The sequence below is a fragment of the Rhyacophila brunnea genome, unplaced genomic scaffold (assembly GCF_057557595.1).
Source record: "Rhyacophila brunnea isolate RB1 unplaced genomic scaffold, BYU_Rbru_1.0 scaffold_1, whole genome shotgun sequence".
Classification (NCBI taxonomy): Eukaryota; Metazoa; Arthropoda; class Insecta; order Trichoptera; family Rhyacophilidae; genus Rhyacophila; species Rhyacophila brunnea.
Genome location: NW_028232751.1, coordinates 35591453 through 35614175, shown reverse-complemented (window position 1 = coordinate 35614175; position 22723 = coordinate 35591453). Strand labels below are relative to the sequence as shown.

At 30.2% G+C, this 22723-nt stretch overlaps 1 protein-coding gene across 1 annotated transcript in view; it reads right to left on the bottom strand.

Annotated features, from left to right (window-relative positions):
• Positions 1-20549, bottom strand: part of SLO2 (slowpoke 2) — a 51870-nt gene extending 31321 nt beyond the window's left edge. The window contains 10 exon segments of the mRNA XM_085944940.1: positions 2544-2700; positions 3788-3958; positions 8088-8476; positions 9440-9589; positions 9671-9868; positions 10643-10800; positions 11783-12010; positions 15675-15858; positions 19191-19285; positions 20466-20549. Coding sequence (XP_085801066.1) covers positions 2544-2700; positions 3788-3958; positions 8088-8476; positions 9440-9589; positions 9671-9868; positions 10643-10800; positions 11783-12010; positions 15675-15858; positions 19191-19285; positions 20466-20471 — 1736 coding nt within the window. The 5' untranslated portion in view covers positions 20472-20549.
• Positions 20550-22723: the final 2174 nt, after the last annotated feature.

The window sequence follows — 22723 nt, the reverse complement described above, 5'->3', positions numbered from 1 at the left end:
GTTGTCATTGAATTACGTCAATTTTGTGGATGCAAAAATATTTACAGCTTACCACTAGTATATACTATGATTAATGTTTTAAAAATGTATATTTTGCATTATTATTTTGTATTAAAAAATACATTTAAAATTTTTGCTACAATATAATACATATTTGCAACTGGAGAGTAGGATATATAATAAAGGATATTAGAATACTTTATTATGACTGCGGGAAAATAGATGTTATAGATTTGTATAGACGAGAAAAATAGGGATATAAAAATATCGTTGCATTGCTCAATCAACAAATGCCAGACTAGTCACCTATCTAATAACCTACTTAAAAACGAAATGAATTTACTGATAATTTTATAAAATTTATAAACATACTGTTGACACTATAGTTTTTATTGTCTATTCATATTTTATGAAATAATAATAATATATTGGCATTAGTTGATTGTGTGTATATACTAATAATTAAGAATAATAAACATTCACAGTGAAAATCTGTATGGAAATTCAGGTTAAGGAAGAACGACTAGTTATCATAATATTACATAAGTTAGTAAGTACCTAATACGTAATATTATAATATATTGCGTGATTTTAAAAGTTGACGCTTGGCAATTTCTTGTTTTGGAAAAAATTTAAGAAAAATAGAAAAAATCTAATTAGTAAAATTTTGTGTTTCATACATGCAATAATAATTTGTGTGAAAAAATGTGCATAATAGTGAAAAATGATTTATCATTGCCGTTTGAAATGCCGAATGAGATCCAATATATATATTTATTAAAATAAGTCAGTTGAAAACTTGCCGTGCAAGAAACTAAATCAAAAGGAAACGTAATAAATATCAAATTTTTAACGTGACAGTCGAAACATGTTAAATTTTATTTTAATATCTTATTTTAGTGAAAACATTATTTATTTTATTATTTAATCCATAATATTCACAGATCGTTTTTATAGATATACAAAAGGATAAACGTAAAAATGGTAAGCATAATATATAAAATTATTACCCACTTTTCTAGTACGTATATTAATATATCGGTAGTATAATGATTATATAATTATTATTGTTTTCCAATTATTTAAAAATAATTATTAATTGAATTTGACATACGAATAGTTTAGTTAAATATTTAAATAAGAAAGATTATCATTAACATTAATATTTAGGTACCATAGATCAACTGCCACTTAGTGTTGTAAGGTGCAAAATTTAAATAAAAAAAATGAAAGCTTTGCAATGAATCTTTTTTACAAAAATAAATCAGTATTTTATCAAAAAATAAGTAGGTAGATTTCTTGCGTTAAAAATTGTCATAGAATATGTAATTATAAGTAATAAGCAATGCGTAAAGTAAACTTTGAAAGCGCAAAAAAGCAAAAAAATATTCAAGAGTAGATTAGTAGTTATATAAAAGATAATAATATATAATAATAATTTAATATTTTTATAACAACAGAAATAATATAATATTTTTATATGATTTTTACAAAATGTAAAACATAATATACAATATGACGAACCACCCTCAATTAATTTATGTATGAATTTTATTTTATGAAAATACTTTGTAATATGTACAATGAAAAGGTGTTAATATGGATATAATATGGGTCATCGAATATTGCACCATAATAATTTTATTAAACAGGGTTTATCTGTTTTCAAATATTAAAAAATCGATTCAGATCAAATATAGTGCCATTAAATTAAATTAATTTAATGATTCATGATAAAATATTCTATTTACAAGTTAAGTATGAAAACATATTGAAATAAAAAATGAAATAAAAAATATTTACAGAAAATAAATGCAACAAAATATGTGAAAAACTACCTACAAAAAGTGAGTTTTAACTATGATATTATATCACCTGTGTTAAATTGAAATAAAAGTTTTGTTACATAGCTATCACTCTTGTTTTGGGTGTATTCATTTCACGATATACATTTAAAGCTTTTGTTAATATTTTACATGTATTGTATATAATGAAGCTATCGAGTACCTATTAATAAAACAAGTAAAAATTTTACTATTCAAATAAAACTGTAGACCTTCTGAAGAATTCAAGTATTTACTATGGTAATGCTAGGGTAAGCTTATTGGCACACTACAATAAAATTTCAATCAAGAAAACACAAACTGATATATTATATAATTGTGATTCTGTTATTTAAATAAATATAATATTTAAACGACAACGTATATCAGACCGTCGTAGTTATTGTAATTTACTTGCGGTTAGCCAATTAACTTTCTCTGGTACTACTAAATAATTATAATATAATACTCTTTATTTACATTAGGTACAGATTTAATTTGTGTGTACTGAATGAAACCGGTATATTTACATAATATCTCACTATGTATAATCTAAACTTCCGAAATATATTATTATTAAGTTTAAAATACCCTTTTAGTATCTAAATAAAAAATCAGTATCGGATATCAGCTTGAATAGTTACCAGATGTAGGTCATTAGGGCTTACGGAATCATATTTTTCCAGAGATGTTGATTCACCCTAGAATATTTAAACTTACGCTATCTTCTCTGAAGCCGATCTCCAAGGTACATCATCATCAAGTTCATCCTCGCTCTCGTCTCCTTCTCCGTCATCAAGGTGACCATCAGCATTGATATTAAATGCTGAGCTAGTGAACATGTCTGGAACCGGAAGTATCGATGGTCTACGGCTGCCTGGAAATTGAAAAGTTGATCAGTGAATATAGAATAGTGGCTAATGAATCGCCTTGGTGCGGACCTGGATTGTTACGTATGGAATCATAAAAAATATTTATTTTGCAATAATAGCATTGATATATTTATTTGAAAAAATTGTTGAAATATATAATTATATTACACCCATAGAAATGATAGGGGGGGGGGAGGGTCCATTTTGAAAAAAATATTCATTATACTTTTTATTGATTTTTAAGAAAATCTCACATCTGTCGTTGACATCCACATTAACTCAGTATAATATTACTTATAGTCTTTCGCCTCTTCAATGGCAGAATACTGCACTACGAGTCTTCTAGCGATAGACAACTGGCCTGCAGGTATCCAAGATTGTTCACCTACGAAATATTGCGAGCTGTCGCATGCATAAGTGATTATCGAATGCACGTAAATTAGCGGTACTAATTATTAAGATCGGAATCCGTTTGTTTTTTAAACATGCCACACCGGAATAATAAAGAAAATATTGAATGCACCAGATAGTTGCACCAATTTATGAGTGCCATGAATCTTCCAGTGGCCACAAAAGTCTTGGTTGTCGTATAATGCCGTGAGGAGTGGGGCAAACCCGTTCATACGCTGTTCAGTCATGAGGATCCAAAAGCATAACGCAATATAATATTAAATAGAATAAAATATATCAATATCCAGTCGGAGAAGGGATCCTAAATCTCAGGCCGATGGATATTTAATAATGAATACAGAAAAATAAAATGTACAATCCTAAAATTTGATTTTTGGTTTACAAATTTTAAACTTGTTGTGGTTCATCAGAAATATGCTTGCAACACCAATGTAAGATACTCGTATTTTTATCTCATAGAAACTTTGGAAAATGCTCACCGGGACCAAAATAATATGATTAAGTACTACAAATATATATTTAAACATTGTTGTTACCTAGTAACTTTTACAACGTATTTTTCACAAATGTAGATTCTTAATAAACGATGTCACGATAAAAATATACGGGGAAAGAAAACATCAGAAATATGGTACCTTACAAATTCAATATTATAATATATTATGTGGTGTAAAAACTCACCCCTTCGCGACATATTGTCTGGGCAAAGTAAATTGGGATTTGTGTCCATGCCTCGCGGGACCTCCAAGTGACTTCCAGGGACCATTAGACTATCGGTAGCGTGTGAAACCGGTGATGACTCCTTCAAACATTGTCTGGAGTCACCCAGCCCTCCACTGTCTGGGAACGTAGCTAAATCAACCAAAGTATCTTAGTAATAAATGTCAAACAAAAAAGCCAGTCAGTATTTATATTATAAATTGAATATCTATTTGTATAAATTTTAAAGAATGAAAAATAGAAATACATATTTTTGACTTCTTACTATTTATAAAACTATAATCTCTAATGGTGTACATGAAAAAGAAGTATTGAAAGTATTGAATGAACACTATAATATACGATGTAGATCAGTAGATCAAATGATTTAATGTGGAGCGGTAAGCTTCTAAAGACGTCTGATGATGGAATAAGCAGTAAAATACAATTTATTTAAAACTTTTTAATAATCAATATTATTAATTAATAACAGATTCAGTTTGATATTTATATTTATTTTCATTGTTGAAATATAGTTTAATAAGACAAGTATTCTTTTGAATGCTTAGAAAATAATTTTGGATGATTCATCAGATGAATTATTTTGTTTGTTGACTGATTAATTTTTTTGACATTAAAAATATGGTTAGCTTACTTGAAATCCATGATAATGAACGGTTTTAAATATGTCAGTAAATTGTATCTAATCACATGTTTCATAGTTCCATCTATAGGTGATCGTAGTAGCTTATCTCACTACCCTAATGACCGAGATATACTATTTATCAATTTAGAAGAAAAAAAGTGTTATATGACTTAATTAAATAATTAATTCAAGATATATTATGTATCCACAAATTTTATATATTTTATTTGCTAGTTTTATTATTTTTGTATGTACAATTCCTAAAAATAATGCATAAAATGTTCTAGCTGATGTGCTGATGTGGTGTAATGTGTTTTTTTTATAAATTGGCAGGTATATTTCAAAACAATATTTTATTTCAAGATGTGTTTACAAAAAAAAATAACAATTGATGGCGTAGTTTATTATTATTTAAAAATAAATTATACTTATATCGAGATGTTTTGAGAGTCATTAAATAAAATAAATTTTGCGATGTTTAGTAATTATTAGTATTATAAGTTATTATTATATTGTAAGAAGTGGGAAAACAATGTTGAACGAATTTGAAGAAATAACCGTTTTTACGAAACGGAAAGTGAATGCATCTCGTTTGTAATCGTATTAATTTTAAAGCAAACGTAATTACTTTTTATAGGTTTTTCTAGCATTTTTCTTACCATTATATTATAAGTTTCAATATAGAATTTAAATTGTGTGTATATTTTAAAAAAAAAAAAATTACCGCGTCGTATTATAATGATGTGGGCCCTAGGCTCGAATCCCGGCAAATTCATGTGTTATTTTTAATGCGTGAAAAGACCCAGAGTAATATACCTAATAGGTTGAGGAAGTGGCTAATATCCATGTTTAGTAAAAAAAAAAAAAACAACAACAAAGATCTGTTAATATATCCTCCATTCTGTGGAGGGCCACATGACCATCTTAAGGTTGAATATGGTTAAAAAATAAATATCGTACAGTGTTTTATATTGTAAAACAGAATCCGCGCTTGAATATCGAGGAACTTCTCTAATTACAAGGTCTTTGGAATAAATCTGCCAATTCATTGTAGTGTGAATTTGTGATTGAGTGTATCAAATACAACTACCCACGTACAAATACAAGCACCAAAATTTTTGATATTTTCTCTCATACCAAGATAATGATAAAAGAGCAAGGTTACTGTGATTTTTTCTATAACGATATTTAATACATCGATCACTACATTAAAAAAATATGGCCAATAATGTATAGGTACCCTTAATTCAGCTTTCTCTGTTCAGATCTATATTTTATTAAATCGCTATTGAAAAAAATCCGTAAAAATAAAGCAGCATGCTGGTTAGTAAATATTATATTATAAAAATCATTATATTTTATACATATACTATCTAAGTTGAAAAGTATTGTATAAATTGTGTAAATAATTAATAAAATATAAGAGTTAATGAGATCACTTTTATATAAATATTATACGTGATTTTATTATATTCATTAATTTATCAGCGATAGAAGTGGGACAAATCTCTATTGTTATTAAAATGTTTATAGACGTATTATTTAGTACAATAAGGTTAAAATAACTTACTGTTTACTTTAAATAAGAAAACGGTTTAACTATTAAAAATCAAGGAGCATATATTTTTTATATAATATAAATATTCAATAAACTACCCAAAAGAAGGCAGAATGCAATCATAGCGGAAAATAAAGACTTATATCTTTTATATTGTTCTATTTATTAGCGAATATTTCTAATATTATTTTATTAATAGATAATTATAATAGTAGCTGCGCGATAAGATGTACACAGGCTATAAAAATATGTCATACAAAAACTCAATGACAATGCAAAATATAAAATGCACATAAAATTACTTTACACAAATGTATACAAAAAATGTATAAAACATTTGTTTATAACTTACTACGATTGACTACATAAATGCGGAGATGGGAAGTTATTTAAATTTCATCCAAATGATCTAAAACTTACAAAGCTGAATTTTACCTACTAGCATAGATTTAAAAAAATACAGATTATGTACTGTCATTCTGTTAATAACAATAACTAAATGTATGCTGCAAATATATTGTAGTAGCGACGATGATAAGAAATTCGTGGAATAAAGAAAATATGATTAGTTTTGTCAGAAACATTATTATGTATAGTTATATTATACTAATACCAGCGAGAGTTTAGGCAGGGCTTCGAACCATTATTTTTTTCGTTCCGGCTTACGTGTTTTTCTACGATAATTTTAAAAAGGTGGTACTTGTATGTCACGATCCGAAACTAATGGTTATGCTCCACCGCACGGCCGTAGACATAAATATTGAAATTTTGTCGAGATACGTCACATGATCGTAAATGATTTCTTTATAATTTGAATTTGACACAAATATTTCAACACTACAACTGAAGTAGGGAGTAAGATTATGTTAACGCAAGTGTTTGAACATAATATTATGTACACCGAACCAAAAAAGTCAATATTTTATTATCGGTTCGGTTCCGGTTTTCGTTCCGACAAAAATAACGGTTTTTCAGGTTTTCGGTTCAGTTTTGGTTCAAAACCCTGAGTCTAGGTACCTACCGGTTATAAAAAAATCAAAAAATAAAACCTTTTTTTAATATAATGTTGATTTGTTTTGTATAATTTTCATAAAGTTCATGAATGAAGAAAAATACGATAATATAATACACAAACATAACAATATATATTATTTATTGATTTTTCTTGTGGTATATGGGGAAAGTTTATACCTTAGGGACCGTCCAAGTATCTTAAGTTGAAGTGTATGCGACAAATTTAACCCCACCCAACTAGGTACTGCTGTTTTCATAACTGCTGTTAAAGCAAATGTTATTGGGTATCTACACTATCATATTATATTATATTATGTAAACATATTGTCAATACTATTTTATTTATTACTGTTTCATTTTAAATTTAGTGGTTGGTGTTTTACCAATTGACAATATTTCAAAATGTTATTAATTAAGATGGAAGGTTTTGAAAAAAATGCTTGTGTATTAAATATAGATTAATTCTACAATTATTGTAGAAAAAAAAGGAGAGAATGCCATTTTTGGTTTACAACCAATTTTTGTAATAATTTATTATTGATTTCTACATTGGTAATTTATTATTTCATTATATAAAAAAAACTCATTAAGTACCTACTTAAAAAAAAAAATTCCTCAAAGTTTAAATTGTCCCTAGCTCATGGCTCTTGGTATATTATAGAACTGAACGATATTAAAAAACTGATTAGGTGATAGATTTGAGCCAATTAGATCAATCATTAAAAAATTTTGAATGCACAATGAATCATATAAATCTATATTAAATATATAATAATATGTAATAATCGTATTTTGTGATGTATTGAATTGAGTTTACCAGAAATAATTATTATTTTTGAATATTCTGCAGCGGCTTAACGAGACGTGATGCACACTTTGAAAAACTTTGCCATATGGTATAAATTTTCCCATACTTCAAACCTCTCACTGGTAGAACTTGTATGTATGAATTTACAAGTTGCCTGGTGTTGAATAGTTGTTATATTATATATTATGATGAAAAAAAATATTTATTGTTTTCAATATTCCACTGGCAAAAGAAACAGACAACATCAAACACTCACAGGCGGTGTGGGGTGAAGTGAGCGTGGCGGGTGCAGCGCGGTCCGGCGAGGCGCCTGTCACACCAGGCACCTGCAGTATCAGCTGAGGGGGCTCACATTGTAAAGGCGGTGCCATTTCCTTGTCGTTGGTAGCGCGGTTGGATGTCTCAGTGCTTGGCCCCGCCGCGTTACTCGCTTTCGCACTATTCACGTTGGCCCCCGGAGGTACAGGCCCGTGGTTGACACCCTGCTGCGTCACAAACGCCGAATTCTCCTCTTTGGTGATGCTCATGTAGTAGCAGGTGTCAGTCTTCTTCATGATGTGGCGAGGTCCAGGGTTCAGTAGGATAGTCTCTTCATAGAATTCTGGCAGTTCAGCTGGGCGAACGCCTACCAGTGCAACACCGTATCTGAAAGGATTCGAACAAAATTTGTGATGGCAGATCGATATATTAATCCAAAATAAAAGTCTAGTTGTCTTAATCTACTATCAATTGGTACAACAATAACACATATTTAAATTAGTTTAGAAAATGAACAGATTCAATTGAAAATACAACACAATCTTCTATATCTTGTAGAATTTCATTTGACATTTATTTATTCTTATCTAATAATATTGAACCATACGTTGAAGATGAAGTTGAATAATAACTCATTGGAAGATTAAATTAACCACAATGGCCGAAAAGTTACCGGGTTTTAATGCCGAGGTTTTCAGGTTCGAATTCCCGGTCTGGTATAATTCACATATTATTTTCAATGTCTATTTGGACCCAAAGTGTGAACCTAATACGTAGAGTAAGTGGCTAAAATCCATTTTTCGTAAAATAAAAAATCTGTTAATATAACATCCCCCTGTGGAGGGCCATGATATTAGGATCGGACACGGTAAAAACAAGATTTCATGCGTCATGAAGATTGAAATAGGTGCGATATATTCAAAAAATGCCAAAGAATGAGAAGAAATCAAAATTGACCAAATGGATATCGCAGCATAATTATTATTGACTATAAAATAACAAAATACATAGAGAGACTGTATAGGGGAGACTTAGAAATATTTTGTTAATGGCTATTCATGATGTGTATTCGGCAAGCCAGCACGTTGTAATAATGTATGGTAACTGATGGGAAATCAAATCTACTACACATCGTGTCATGCTATATGCATGAAAAATATTCTCTATATTAGGAAGCCAATTTGAAAATAACGAAGAATGATATTTTATCATTATTTTAGCACATATTTATTTTAACCACCAATCCAAGTTCTAGAACGAAAAAAATTTAAGGTTTTAAGTAATTTTAATATTGGGATGGATTCTTTATAATTAATTAGTAAACCAACTAGTTAAAACTTTAAAACTTACTTTCGGTGTGAATGAAAACTTGCATAAGTGAAGCTCTTTCCCTCATATTCTCCGAAAAAGCGACTATCTCCAAGAATAATGTGATAAATCTCATTTCCTGAGCATTTTCCATATAAGCGGTGCCATTCTTCTTGAGACTGTTGCCCCTCTCTATTTAAAAGACATAAAAAAAGTTAATATGATACTACTATACTAAAAGAGTCCCTTCGTCTAAACGCATTGAATACTCACTGGCCACGAGAAGTGTGGAGCAAAAGCGTAACAAGGGTCGAAGCTCCAGGACATGTGCAGTTGTTGGCAAGAAGGGCGTATTTGAATTCATCTTCGCAGACTACATACTCCGCAAACTTCACGTGCAGTTTGTTCTCAGGTCTAAAAATCTGTACGTATTGAGGTACATTGGGGGCAAAGTCTTTCACTGCCCAAGACCTGCAAAATTATTATTACATGAGATTAAATGCTTTTGTAATAATAAACTCTACTAAAACTACTACACGTTTATTAATAATTTGGTTACTTTAACTATCGACATTTACTATTATTTTCTAGAACGTTCTAGAAATAATAAAGAAGTCTAAAATTATTTATTATTTACTTTAATATTATTATATGATAAAAATATTAAATATTTCTTACACAATATATACCAATAAGTAATCCATATTGCTATGTTTTAAAGTGCAAATTTGGTAAGCCACAATTTAAAAATTTTACATGGCAGAAAATCTGGCGAAAAACTAACAAAAGAGGTGTTGCAAGAAATATAATACATTAAAATATACGTATTATATTTAAATATAATATTTTAGGACTTGATAATTGATATTGAGCAATTATAAAAAATGCTTACCATACGATAATTATTTATTGAAAAGGTATCTCGTAAACTATAATATTTGCTGATTTTTAGCACTACGTATTGAAACTTTATATGCCAATATCAAAAGTGTTTTGCTAAATCGTTTTATATTATGTATTGTCACATCATTAAATAGAGCCTTAAATATTTTTATTGTGAATTAGATACATACAGCCATCATCACAGAATACAATTAAATTTAAGAAAACATAAATGTTAATCATTCATAAAATGTTGAAAACTTTTAAGATTCAAATCATGTGTATGGAATATCCTGCTAAACTGATTAAAATGATCCTGATAATAATTTAAATAGGATTTTAACCAATAAATTATTGATTTACCTTAAAATTGTGTGCTCATCTGCGGCGGTTTTGTCGGCATAGTTTCTAGCAGCTAGAACAAAAACGGCTTCAGCCTCGTTCATCCGTGCCCGGCATAAATCTCCATCTTTCAAGCAAGACCCTTGGATGTAAATCACACGCTGTGCCCAAATAGGTACCTGAAAAAATTGGGCACTATTTTATTAATCAATCAAATTAATATGAAATTTATCACAACTAGAATGTAAACAGATTTTTGGTAATCATGAAGGTAATTTTATGGTTTTCTACTTATTCTGTATACATATGCCATCCCCAATCGAAAGTCAGCCATCATCGGGAAATATTTACTCTAGCATCTGATAACTAGAACAAGTCGAAAGATCTTCTGATATATTTTCCATTGACTTTTATTTGGATAACGAGTTACGGAATGCTGTCCTTTTTTCCTCTCCCCATGTGGCCAATGAACTGTAGTTTCCCTGTTTTGATATTGTGCAAAACTTCTCGGTCATTCATCATTTGTTTGGAGAGACTAACATTTGTTATACTGCTAGTCCAAGAAATTGGTGATGATGCGTCTACGGTTACACCTCGAAAGCTTTTAACTTCCGTGACATATTAAGAGTCATAGGAAATTGGCGGCATAGCAGCGTCTCATGTGATACCGATTTCTAAGAAAGCATTATTTCATTTTGGGTAAGGCACTCGTGGCATCTCGGTTCTTATTTTTATTTCTAGAGACTAGCTTGAGACTAGTAGATGATAGAACCAAGATTGCCCTAGTGATGGTCGACCTCCAATAAGGGATGATACGGTAAGAAAAAAAATAGTTGTTATTATACCTGAATATTATTATAGACTATTTCCAAATCAATCCTTAACACTGAGGTAAATTGTTTATAAGAGAGATTACAGTAAAATTATTTGTGGGGTGCCATTTAATACAACCAAATATTAATAATTGAGCTATTTATAAGATGGCGTAGTCAAGGAAACTCTGCCCATTTCTACATATTTCCCCGCACAAAAATTACAAAAGATCATATTACTTCTCATTAAAAATATTATGTCCAAAGTATGCATTTGTATTGAATGAATATTTATTTATAATACATGTTTTACGCTGGAGATTTGGTTTCCTAATCAGCAAAAACTTACTTGTAATATCATCCGCATGGTGGTGTCGAGTTCCATTGGCGATAATAGCACCACATAGTAGTCTTGTAGAAGTGGATGGGCGTAAAACTCATTCAGAAAGTCCATGATGGTGTCTGCGTGTAGGGTGGTGGAGCATACGACTACGTGCTTTTCAGATTGGGCTCGGTGAGAAGAATATGAACCGCCAAGCTTCTGACGCTCCATCCAGGTGAACGCCAGTTGTTCGAACTGATAAATAAAATACAGGCCATCAATTTTTGTTATCTGTCGTAGAGCAGACATTAATGTCGTATATTAATAATTAACAATATGTCAAGAACTGATTTTTAAAATTATCATGCATATTTATATTAAAGATATTGGGCATTTATAATGCATCATATATTTTTTACAGTTCGGAAGAACAGAATATATTATTCAAATATTAATCTTAGTAAAATAATTATATTCAGATATTTTTACAATCCTTAATCCATTAATAATCCTTAATAGGTTGAGCAAGTGGCTTATATCTATTTATCGTAAAACAAAATCTGTTAATACTAACCTCTACTCTGTGGAGGCTCATATGTGTCGCTAGATTTCAAAATCAGCCGAGTCCACCTTTAGGTATTTTTGAATTTTTTGATAATTGCTGAAGAACTACTGCTTTCTAACATTTCTTCATTATTGAAATGTGGAACATATTAATTTTAAATATTCTATACTCGAAATAATATAAACTTTCACCCTTGTGACTGTGTACTTGAGAAAACAAAAAGCTGTTCTTCTCCTATTCATCCATTATGGACTTGGCTGATTTTGAAATCTAACAACACATATGATCTTATTAGGATAGGACATGGTCGGAATATCACACTGATACTGTCCATATAGCTTGGTCTATACAATTATATCTGGGATAATACTATTCAGTAGGTCGGGTGATTTTGAACTTTCAATATAACTTGTATAATATAAGTGTAAGGATTGATAAAGTTGTTTTGTGACTAGACCGTTATTGATATTATAGTGTCTCCAGAATAATATTATTCAACCTAGATTGTACGTGACAAGTAAGGTACAACTACGAATTATTAGACGCGTTGTATAGTGATCTACCTGCCAACTCAGAAAGTCAGAAGATACTCTAATACTCAAAAGGCTTTGATAGAACGGCAGAAGTATAGAAAGAAACATCGTATTTATGAGGCCAAGGTAATAGACAACAAGGATTGTAGATGGCCAAGAATCAAATTGAGTTCGATTAACAATCTACGTTACTATAGTATTATGATTCTGGAATTTGTAAATATTGTATTATTGTAGGCATTCGTCTTCTGGAATGCCCACGAAAAAGATGAGTGGATAATGGCAAGAGAGACTCAAAGTGGCTGAGTGTTACTGATTGGAAAGAGATAGAGAAAGATAGAGCTCAGGATAAACATATACCTGGATGACAGTTGTGCAATTGGCTATGGGCATAAATGATCTGTAGCGCCAGGTTAAGACAGTAAGTAATAGTACAAACATTGTTGTACTGTAAAATAACTTACTTAAAAAATAATTACAAGATAAAAAGAACTTTTTATATACAACGTTTTTAAATTTTTTCTTGAATCATATAAACTTGACTTGACTAGCTTAAATGATCAAAAACATTGTGCTTGATAGAAATAATACTGAAATATTGGGAATGGGACGACTGGCCTCCGGACAATTGGACGCCGCACTGTCGTAGATACGTATAGACGAGGTATTTTAATCAGTTTCTATCTACTACTTAGTAGTTTGAATTCATTTTACTCTTAACTCTTTAGTGCCAGACCCAATTGCTCACGTTAGTGTCACCCGTGTCCATATGGACACGCAATTATTGTAGTACAGTTTACTTTGGCTAATTGTTATTTTAAAATAATAATTTGTTTTATAAACGTTAATCAGTTGAAATAAGTACACTGCTTCAATTGTTCGTCATTTGAATGATCTAGCTGACATAATGAAATTAATATAAAGTGTCAAAGTGGCCATTCATTTAATAATCATAAAATGATGGACTTATGTTAAGGATAACCGTGGTTTTCTGATTATATTGTTTCAAAGAATAATATTTCTGTCATTGAATGCATTATAACGTGTTCAGTTTCATGATATGTAATTACGAAATGGAATTATTTTTGTTTATGTGGTGTTATTGCATAATGAATTAATGCGTGTCCATATGGACACGCGTGCCACTTAACACTACAAATTTAAATTATGATTTGTTATCTGTGTTATCACTATATTTTTTATAAAATATATTATTCTCATTTTGTCAAAGTATTTAGTTTCTGGGATATGTCTAAGATTGAAGAAAGAGAAATGCTGGTAAATAATGCATTGAATGCACTTTATGAAGCTAGTGATGATGATAATGTCGACGAATATAATATTATTATTTATCTCATCACCGACCAGATCCTGCGGTTTTAACAGATGAGGATGGTGGTGGAACAATCGATAATTAAAATCATAGACAATTAAAAGCAGATACACAAGTGAAATCTAGGAATGCAAGAACATAGATAGACCAACCTGATATTTTATACTATAACTGGAGATTCTACACGCAATTACACCTAGGTGCACAAAATATCTATTTTACGGGAAAAATGTGGAAAACAATAACGCTGATGGATCTTGATAGGATGGATATTCAAAACTATGTACATCAAAATCAATGGTTCTAGCAGATATACAATTTAATGGGTTAAAATATTTTATTCAAAAAAATAGAAAAAATTGACGCTGTGACTGATTTTTGAAAGAAAAAGAAACATCTGAAATCAGAACGCAGTGAAGAAAATGCAATATTAGCTTGTGTGTAATGTGTATTGAAAACTATCATACTTTATAATAATTCTACTAATAAACCATACAGTCCAAAAAAAAATATTGATAACATAAATGTCACGCGTGTCCATATGAACACGGCTATTATCTCAAAACTTAAAAACGATATGAAAATTTTATATCACTATTCATTCTCTGTTATATTACAGATACATACAAAATGTAAATAAACAATTTTTAAAACAAATAAAAATTCATATGACACCATCAACAAAATTGATGTGTCCATATGAACACCTGTGCCACTAATGAGTTAACATAATGTATTCTTTATCGCGAATTAATAATTACCATGCCTAAGGCTTTATTTAAAATAAAAAACTCTTTTTTCGTTGGAACTTAAACATATGCACGATTAAATCATTGTTTACGTCTGCATATTTACATTCTCACCAACTATTGCATCATAATATAATCATTGAAATATAAATAATAATATTAAATATTTTTTTAAAGTATCTGTAAGTACTTAACGTCTATTTATTTTCAAATTCCGTGGCGTCCAGTTGTCCGGTGTCAAATCATCCTAGACCCGAAATATCATATTGATTTCCTTAGTAACGCACATATATATAATAATTTAGTTGCTAGGACCCCAGACCCCTAGCAACCAATAATGGTGTCAAAATAACTTTTCGTACAAAACAGAATTAACTGAAAATGAATTTAATTCTACTTAAAGATGGCTAAAAGTATATAAAAAAATGCATTGGCATCGTGTTCTGATATATTCTAAAAGTTTCAAATGTCTAGCTAGTCGGGAAGTTAGTTAAAAATCGATTGCAAGATTTGTACCGGACAAAGAGCCACTGGACAAATACGAATACGAGCTAAGAAAAACGTTGTAATAATAATAATATATGAGACTCAAAAATATCTTAATAATATTATTGTATACACTGATTGATAAAAATAATGCATGTCACGTTTGAATTATGTATGTTTTGATGGTTGTATACGTTTTCTGTATGTAAATAATAAAAATATATGTATATAATATATAGAGTTAATATGGTACCTGAGTTGGTAAAACAATCAGAGCTACGCATATCATGATGACCATGTATAGCTGCGTTGGCCAAATGTCTGGCACAAGGTCTCCGTAGCCCACCGTCGAAAAAGTCACCACGACAAAGTATGTTGATTGAAACAAGTTCAAGTGACGGTGTCCTGCTCTCTGGAAATGCTGGATTCCACAGACACTGAAATAAGAGATGTAGTTATAGTTAATATAATTGCTTGAATCATGATATCGATGTTGGATAGTGGTATAAAATATGAGCATGATGCTGTGTGCTTCCAATTTTATGTTACATTTTTAGGAGACAAAACAAGCCTGGACACAACATAGCGTCGTAGTTATGAAAGTAAAATAATCACAGAAATACCCAGGCTTTGAGAAAATTAGGAAACTGCACTGGAAATCGCAACCAGAGCTTTCGGACAATAAGTCATTACCTTACGCCAGCGGTTTCCAACCTGGGGCGCGATCTATTGCCAGGGGAGGCGCCAAAATTTTTTAATAAATTAATTTTTATACCATAATATCTACAAATAAATAAAACTTCATATCTTAACGTAACAGTGAAAATTCAGTGCATGAATGTTTATTTTAATATATAATACGTATATTTAAATCCTATTAAAAAATATTTGGAGCGGAGAAATTAAAAAATGGCGCTTTTGCAAACGCTCTGTTTCGGTAATGCACAAAACGACCGCTGGTTGCATGAAAACAATAACCTCAAATTTAAATGTCACTCGTAGCTAAAGTGTCAACTGAAGCGTGTAGGCAGGGTGTGATATTGTTTTTTTTAATTGTTTTTGACGTGATTTCTTTAATATAATATAACAATAATACATGTCTCCACTTTTAAATGATGTCTACGCCAGATATATTGAAGCAAACAAAAATCTATTTCCTGAGTTCTTGGTTAGTTTGCTAATGCATTTTTCATATTATTTTATTATTAGTAAAAAAAGTCGCCTGCGGCGCTGCTTTGTTTCGGGGCTATTAAATATTTTAAATATATGGGTGAAAGATCCTGGCCTGTGGGCCCTATTCAGTATGTGGAGCCCATGATAGAATCTATTAATTTTTGTCAATGAACGATGATGAATTTGGTTGACTTCTATTAAAATTGATTGTGGTAATAAGCAAGCTCATTCGTCGCATGAAAAAAAAAATTATTAAAAAATGAATTTAATATAAGTAAGTAGTAAAAACTTGTGTGTTAAAAAAGTGTCTGTATTATTTAATGAAATAAAGGGGGGGAGGCGCCAAGATTAGATTTTTTTTAAAGGGAGGCGTAGTAACATAAAGGTTGGAGACCACTGCCTTACGCATAAGAGGGCATACGTGTTGAATAAAAGGGATCATCTATAGTACGAACCCCCGATGCAGTAACAAGTTTATAGTGTCACAGGTCCCAGTTAGAATCACATATTGTTTTTCAATGTCGGTTTGGACCCAGATTATGGGTCTAATATGTTGAATCAGTAGCTACTATTCATTTCTCGTAAATATATTATGTCCACTCTATGGCGGCCCATAATAATATGATCCTCTTAGTAGGTACCGAACATGGGGAATGTGATGTAATGTAATAAATAGTACGGACGTTAATCGGGACTAGTGTTATGACATAGTAAAGACCGACTTATATATCGCTGCCTCAGTATAAGGGTACACTATTTGAGAAAATATTAGTTTTGACTGACCAGTTGAAGTTTCTGGGCAAGACTCCACTATTTTTGTAGAAATTTATTTTACCATAATATTTCAGATACATTTGTATGATGACTATCAAAGGAGTATAATTTTTTTAGTGCAATACAACACTTTATTACATAATTTAAATATGGGAGGGAATTTAAGGTTCTTCTTTATAATTTTAGATAAAATGTTCATATTTTTAGGATATTTACTATCACTATTTAATATATCTAATTACTCTCTTATTTTTATTCAAAAAATTTGACGGCCATTTTCTCTTAACAGGTTTTTGTCAAATACTCTTGTACTGGTGCAGCGATACTATGAAATCTTCTACGTTACAGCACTGCATGCGCTTAACTGTTATATCGCATGGTTTTTGCGAATTGATACTATTATGTCACCTAATATTAAATTTTTGCAAGTTGATAGTCTATCTTTGGCACTATTGAGAGGAAATAAAAGATTTCTTTTCTGTTTCTCCTCCTCATAACAGTTTTACATTCAAAATAATGCCTTTCGTCTACTTCTGTAAAGGTTTAGTCAGTTTAGTGTTATTAAAACTCCACGCAATATCAAACACACACTGAATTACGGGCACGGGGATTATAGTAACGGTGAAAGTAAATGCAGGAGAGGGTTTTAGTTCCGGAAACGATGGTAGTGATGTCGAAGACTCAATTTGAAAGTCGCACTGTAGTATGTAACTACTCACCATTTAAGATTGTAGAAACATAGATGTCTCTATCCTCATCGGGTAACACAATGTGTAAAAGAAAGTAGGTGTTTACATATTAAATGAAAGTGTTGTCATTTTATAAAAAAGGGACCTTTCTGGAAGAAACTTTGCGCGTCGTTCCAAGATAGAAAAAAACTTTTCAAATTATTGTAGTTTCCGCATCGCAAAATCTTTCAAAATTTTATGAAAGGTATACCTACTTAGATTTTCCTCTCCAATTTTATTATTACATCATATGAGTTAGCCAATTTTGTTCGATAAGAAATTTTTGAGTTTTATTAAATTTAACCGTTGACAATTTTTTTAGTTACCTACTATGAAACGAGCAATTATTTTTGTGTTCGATTGCTTAATATTGTATGCGAAATAGTATTTATCGAACTTGAAAAAAAATATATATCCTTAACAGTATTACGTATATTTATGAGAAAACTATATAATTTAATTTAAAATATCATTATAATCATTCGGGGATGAAGTCCTCTCCTAGCTCCTCTCACTCTTCTCAGTCCTTAGTTTTTCGCTACTACATACATCCACTAAATTTTATGAGTTCGTTAATCCATTAGATTTTAGGGCGTCCCTATAATCGTATAGTGTCACTTGGTTATCTCTGTATGACGGATTTTTTTCCAGCGGTTGTTTACTCACCGAGTGGCATTCCAGCCCATTGTCATTTCATCTGCTTTGTACCTGCTATAAAGTCGCGTATTCTAGATTCATATAAAATATAAAATATTTAAACGTTTGCAATAGAGACCTGCTAGAACAAGTGAGTGCTGCTCAGCTACGTCCCTGAGATATAGCAAATAAGCATAAAAATCCAATAAGGTAATGCGACTACCGTTTTAGGTTTGTATTCTTGAGGTACCTATTCAAGGGATTTAAGGAGATATTTTATATAATTACACTATATACCTAAGGTATTCAGATTTTAATGGTTTCGTAAATGTTTTTTTTATTATTATGTATTAATCTTGCATTATTATAATATTCTACTGTTATTATTGCGTAGGTATATGTTAATTATCTATGGTATTATGAATAAAAAGGTGAAATGTAAAAAAAACATATTTTACCTTGTGAACACGAGGCACATTAGTGTAGCACATAGAATCATTAACTGCTGGGAAAGGGCGGATTGTGATTTCTGCATTGCTCTGTGTAAATCATTCTAAAAAATCAAAAGAAAATATCAATAATTTGGTCACCAACATTATTAATATTAATATTTTTGTCATACAATAACATTCAATTAAGCAAGAGCAATATTTATGTTTGGTAGTATTTGTTCATGTCCGCTCCTTGTATATGGAACGTCTTGAAGAATCGCCAGTTTTCTTTAATCTTTGGAATCCTGTAAATCGGCCATTTACAATATACGAATGTTATTCAGCGATCAACTAAGATGGTACTTATATACATCGAAGAAAAGACAGATCAGATTAAGACTATCTTGAGGCATTTGTAGCACGAAGCCGACATAATATTATTAATAATATGTCGTGTCTTCACCTTAGATGTGATGAGAGTCAGTATGCTCATTTCTATATTGTACTCGTTTTTGACAGTCATATTATGACTGACTGCAAGCATCCATAAGGTACTACGAATCGCCACTGTGAAGCATGACTGCACGATTAAAAACTTTGAACAGGCATTTAGTTCAAGCAATCAAGTTCAATTCTACTTCACCAATTCATCTACATAGCCTCTCATTTTTCTATACAAAGTGTTTCCCCTAGTGGTGCGTGCTTCTAGTTATTTGAACTGTTATTCTAAAGCTTTTTAAAGAGTTTTAGTATATTTAAAATAAAACAATGATGATATCTAAACTACTAGCTATTTATTTTATTGAACATTTTATTGATGATTATTTATTATTATTTTCAGCGTTGACAATATTGTGTTAGGTAATAATGGTTTTTGTACTAAAATAATGTAAATCTGTGAATAGGTAGTCTATCTACATTAACTTATTAACTAAATAAGAACATTTATTTTAATATTCAATGAACACAGGTAACACTTAAGTAAATATAAGTTAGAATCAGTTACCAAACGTTTTTATTAATGAATAAAAAAACAAAAATACTTATGAATGTAAAGAAATATGAATGGTGTAGTAACAGGGAATACTTTGAAAATAAGACCTTGTATTTAGAATATCATATTATTTATCTTTGAATCGAGTTACCTTTCTTTCGTTTTCTTTTAATTTTAAATTCAGCAATTAATTGTAGATATATTTTTAGAAACTAATGCAAAAGTACGATAATTTTATTATGTATCTATGATAATTATTTTATTACATTATTTTTTTATTAACATATTAAAATAAAAAAAACACTTACAAACATATTCCCCAAAGATCTTTTTGCCAGCCAGCAGTTCAAGAATACTGGTATAAATAAGTTTCTCCACGGTGGCCACAGTAACTGTAAGTAATATGGGTATATTGATAAAGAATATTTATTTTAGAAATATATATAATATATATCTATCTATATCTATAAGTATATTTATTTTATAAATATGTAGGGACTTATTGATAATATTGTATATTATAAAAATACGGTATTATCAAAGAGTGTCGTATAAAAAATTTCGAGTATGCCAGCCTGCAGAATATCCACTACCAATTTCGCTGACGCTGAAATGACGCGTGCTAACTGAATTTCATATATTGTCGGGCGGTTTTTTTAAAATATCTACTTGAAGTACTTATAATAAAATACAGCACTATTGACAATAGCTTCACTTAGTATTCTGTTGCTATATTCATAATATATCTTTTTAATTACTTTTACTTTCTCCATACATATGTACTAGTTTATTATATTATGTAATATGGTATTATATAAAAAATAGTGAAAACCAGTTATGCGAGAAGTAAATAAAAGTGGTTTTTTACATAGGTAATATTAAATATATTCATTATATTTAAAAATATTTGAAATATAAAATTAATATAAACGTATCGTAAACACGCAATTGTCATAGATTAAGAGTTATCTCTTTAATTGTATCAGCATATATATGTATACATTTAGAGCCTACGTGAGTTAACATCCAAGTTAAGGTTGATGTTTATGTATTTTCATTATATAAAAATATTAAACATTATAAGTTTAAAATATTCATAACATAAATACAATTATTAAAACGAGATTATATTCGTATAAATAAAACAAAATATAAAGAACATTGTAATAAAAAAAATATTCAAAATTATAAGAAGCATCACCCATAATATAAACCTACTCTCAGGCAAGCAAACGGATAACTTACTGGTGGTCCAAATATCATAGATAGGTATTCGTAGGTAATTAATATTTTATCAATATACGGACAAAAGGTTTTTCTCAAATTATTATTATTTGTACAAAATATCTATGGATGTGTAATCATAAAATGTTGATTGCGTCGTTACCGTGAATTAATTATGGGAAAATAATATATACAAAATTCCAATTTTTGATAGACATTTAAAAAAATATGTTTATATACTTACAGTTATCGCAAAAGGAACAGTTGTTACAAGCTCCAAAATGAAATGGAATGACATTACAAGCTGCCACACATTTCCCTGAAAGAAAGAAAACTAATATTAGTATTATGAAAAAAATGCTACGAGATAGTAGCTTTAGTATTTCTGACTGTTGATAAAAAAAAACTCGTAGGGTTTTTACACAATTTCTGTGAAAACAATATATATTATGATAGATACATATTTACGCTTGAATATTCTAAAAATAACACAAATTAATATCATGGAGAAATTAAAATTTTTCCAATTCTTTCTTCAATTTCTTATTTTCTGTGATATTTGGTATTTAATTTATTTGATAATTATTTTTAATATTTGAAATAATTAGTGATTTTAAGATATTTCGAAAACTATAAGTATTACACTGTATATCGTAGGATATACGTACTTATTATGCGAATATGTATACATGCCTTGTAACTGAGATATGCCAGCAGCATGGATTCCGTGAGAGAAATCATAGCTAAGATGACTTGAATGATCCACAGCGCCAAAGGCCTGTTGACCCACATGATGGCATCCCAATTGATGATTGGATGCTCCTGGAACTCTTCCTGCGTGAGGTTTGCGGAGACTTCCAGCATAGATGTGTTCCCCGGTTGGCAGCCATAACTGGGAAAACAGAAATGTAGATTTGATTTTTATAGATGAACTTACTATTTTGAGCCTTGTATTGTGAGTAAATAAAATTACGGTTTCCTCTGTCTTTGACATATTATTTTGTTCTGAGAGATGATAGGAAATAGTAATATTTTTGTTATTAATCATCATCAACGTCTGAATTAACTATTTTCGTATTTTGGGGAACTATGAACAGCAACACAATTGCCGTAAAAAGTTGCTCGTTTACGAGCCCTTTAAAAAATCTATTTCGTTCTCCTTCTGCTCCATATGTGCGTCTCTGTTTGACCTGTCGATGACCTACGTCACCCCTAGGCCCCTTAAAGGGGCCCGTAAAGAAGCATCAAAAATTGCTGATTGCCGATAACATTGCTAAAAAAATGGTGTAATTATTGCCAGTTCCTCGGCAATGTATGACCCGACGTTAGTGCCGGGCAAGTG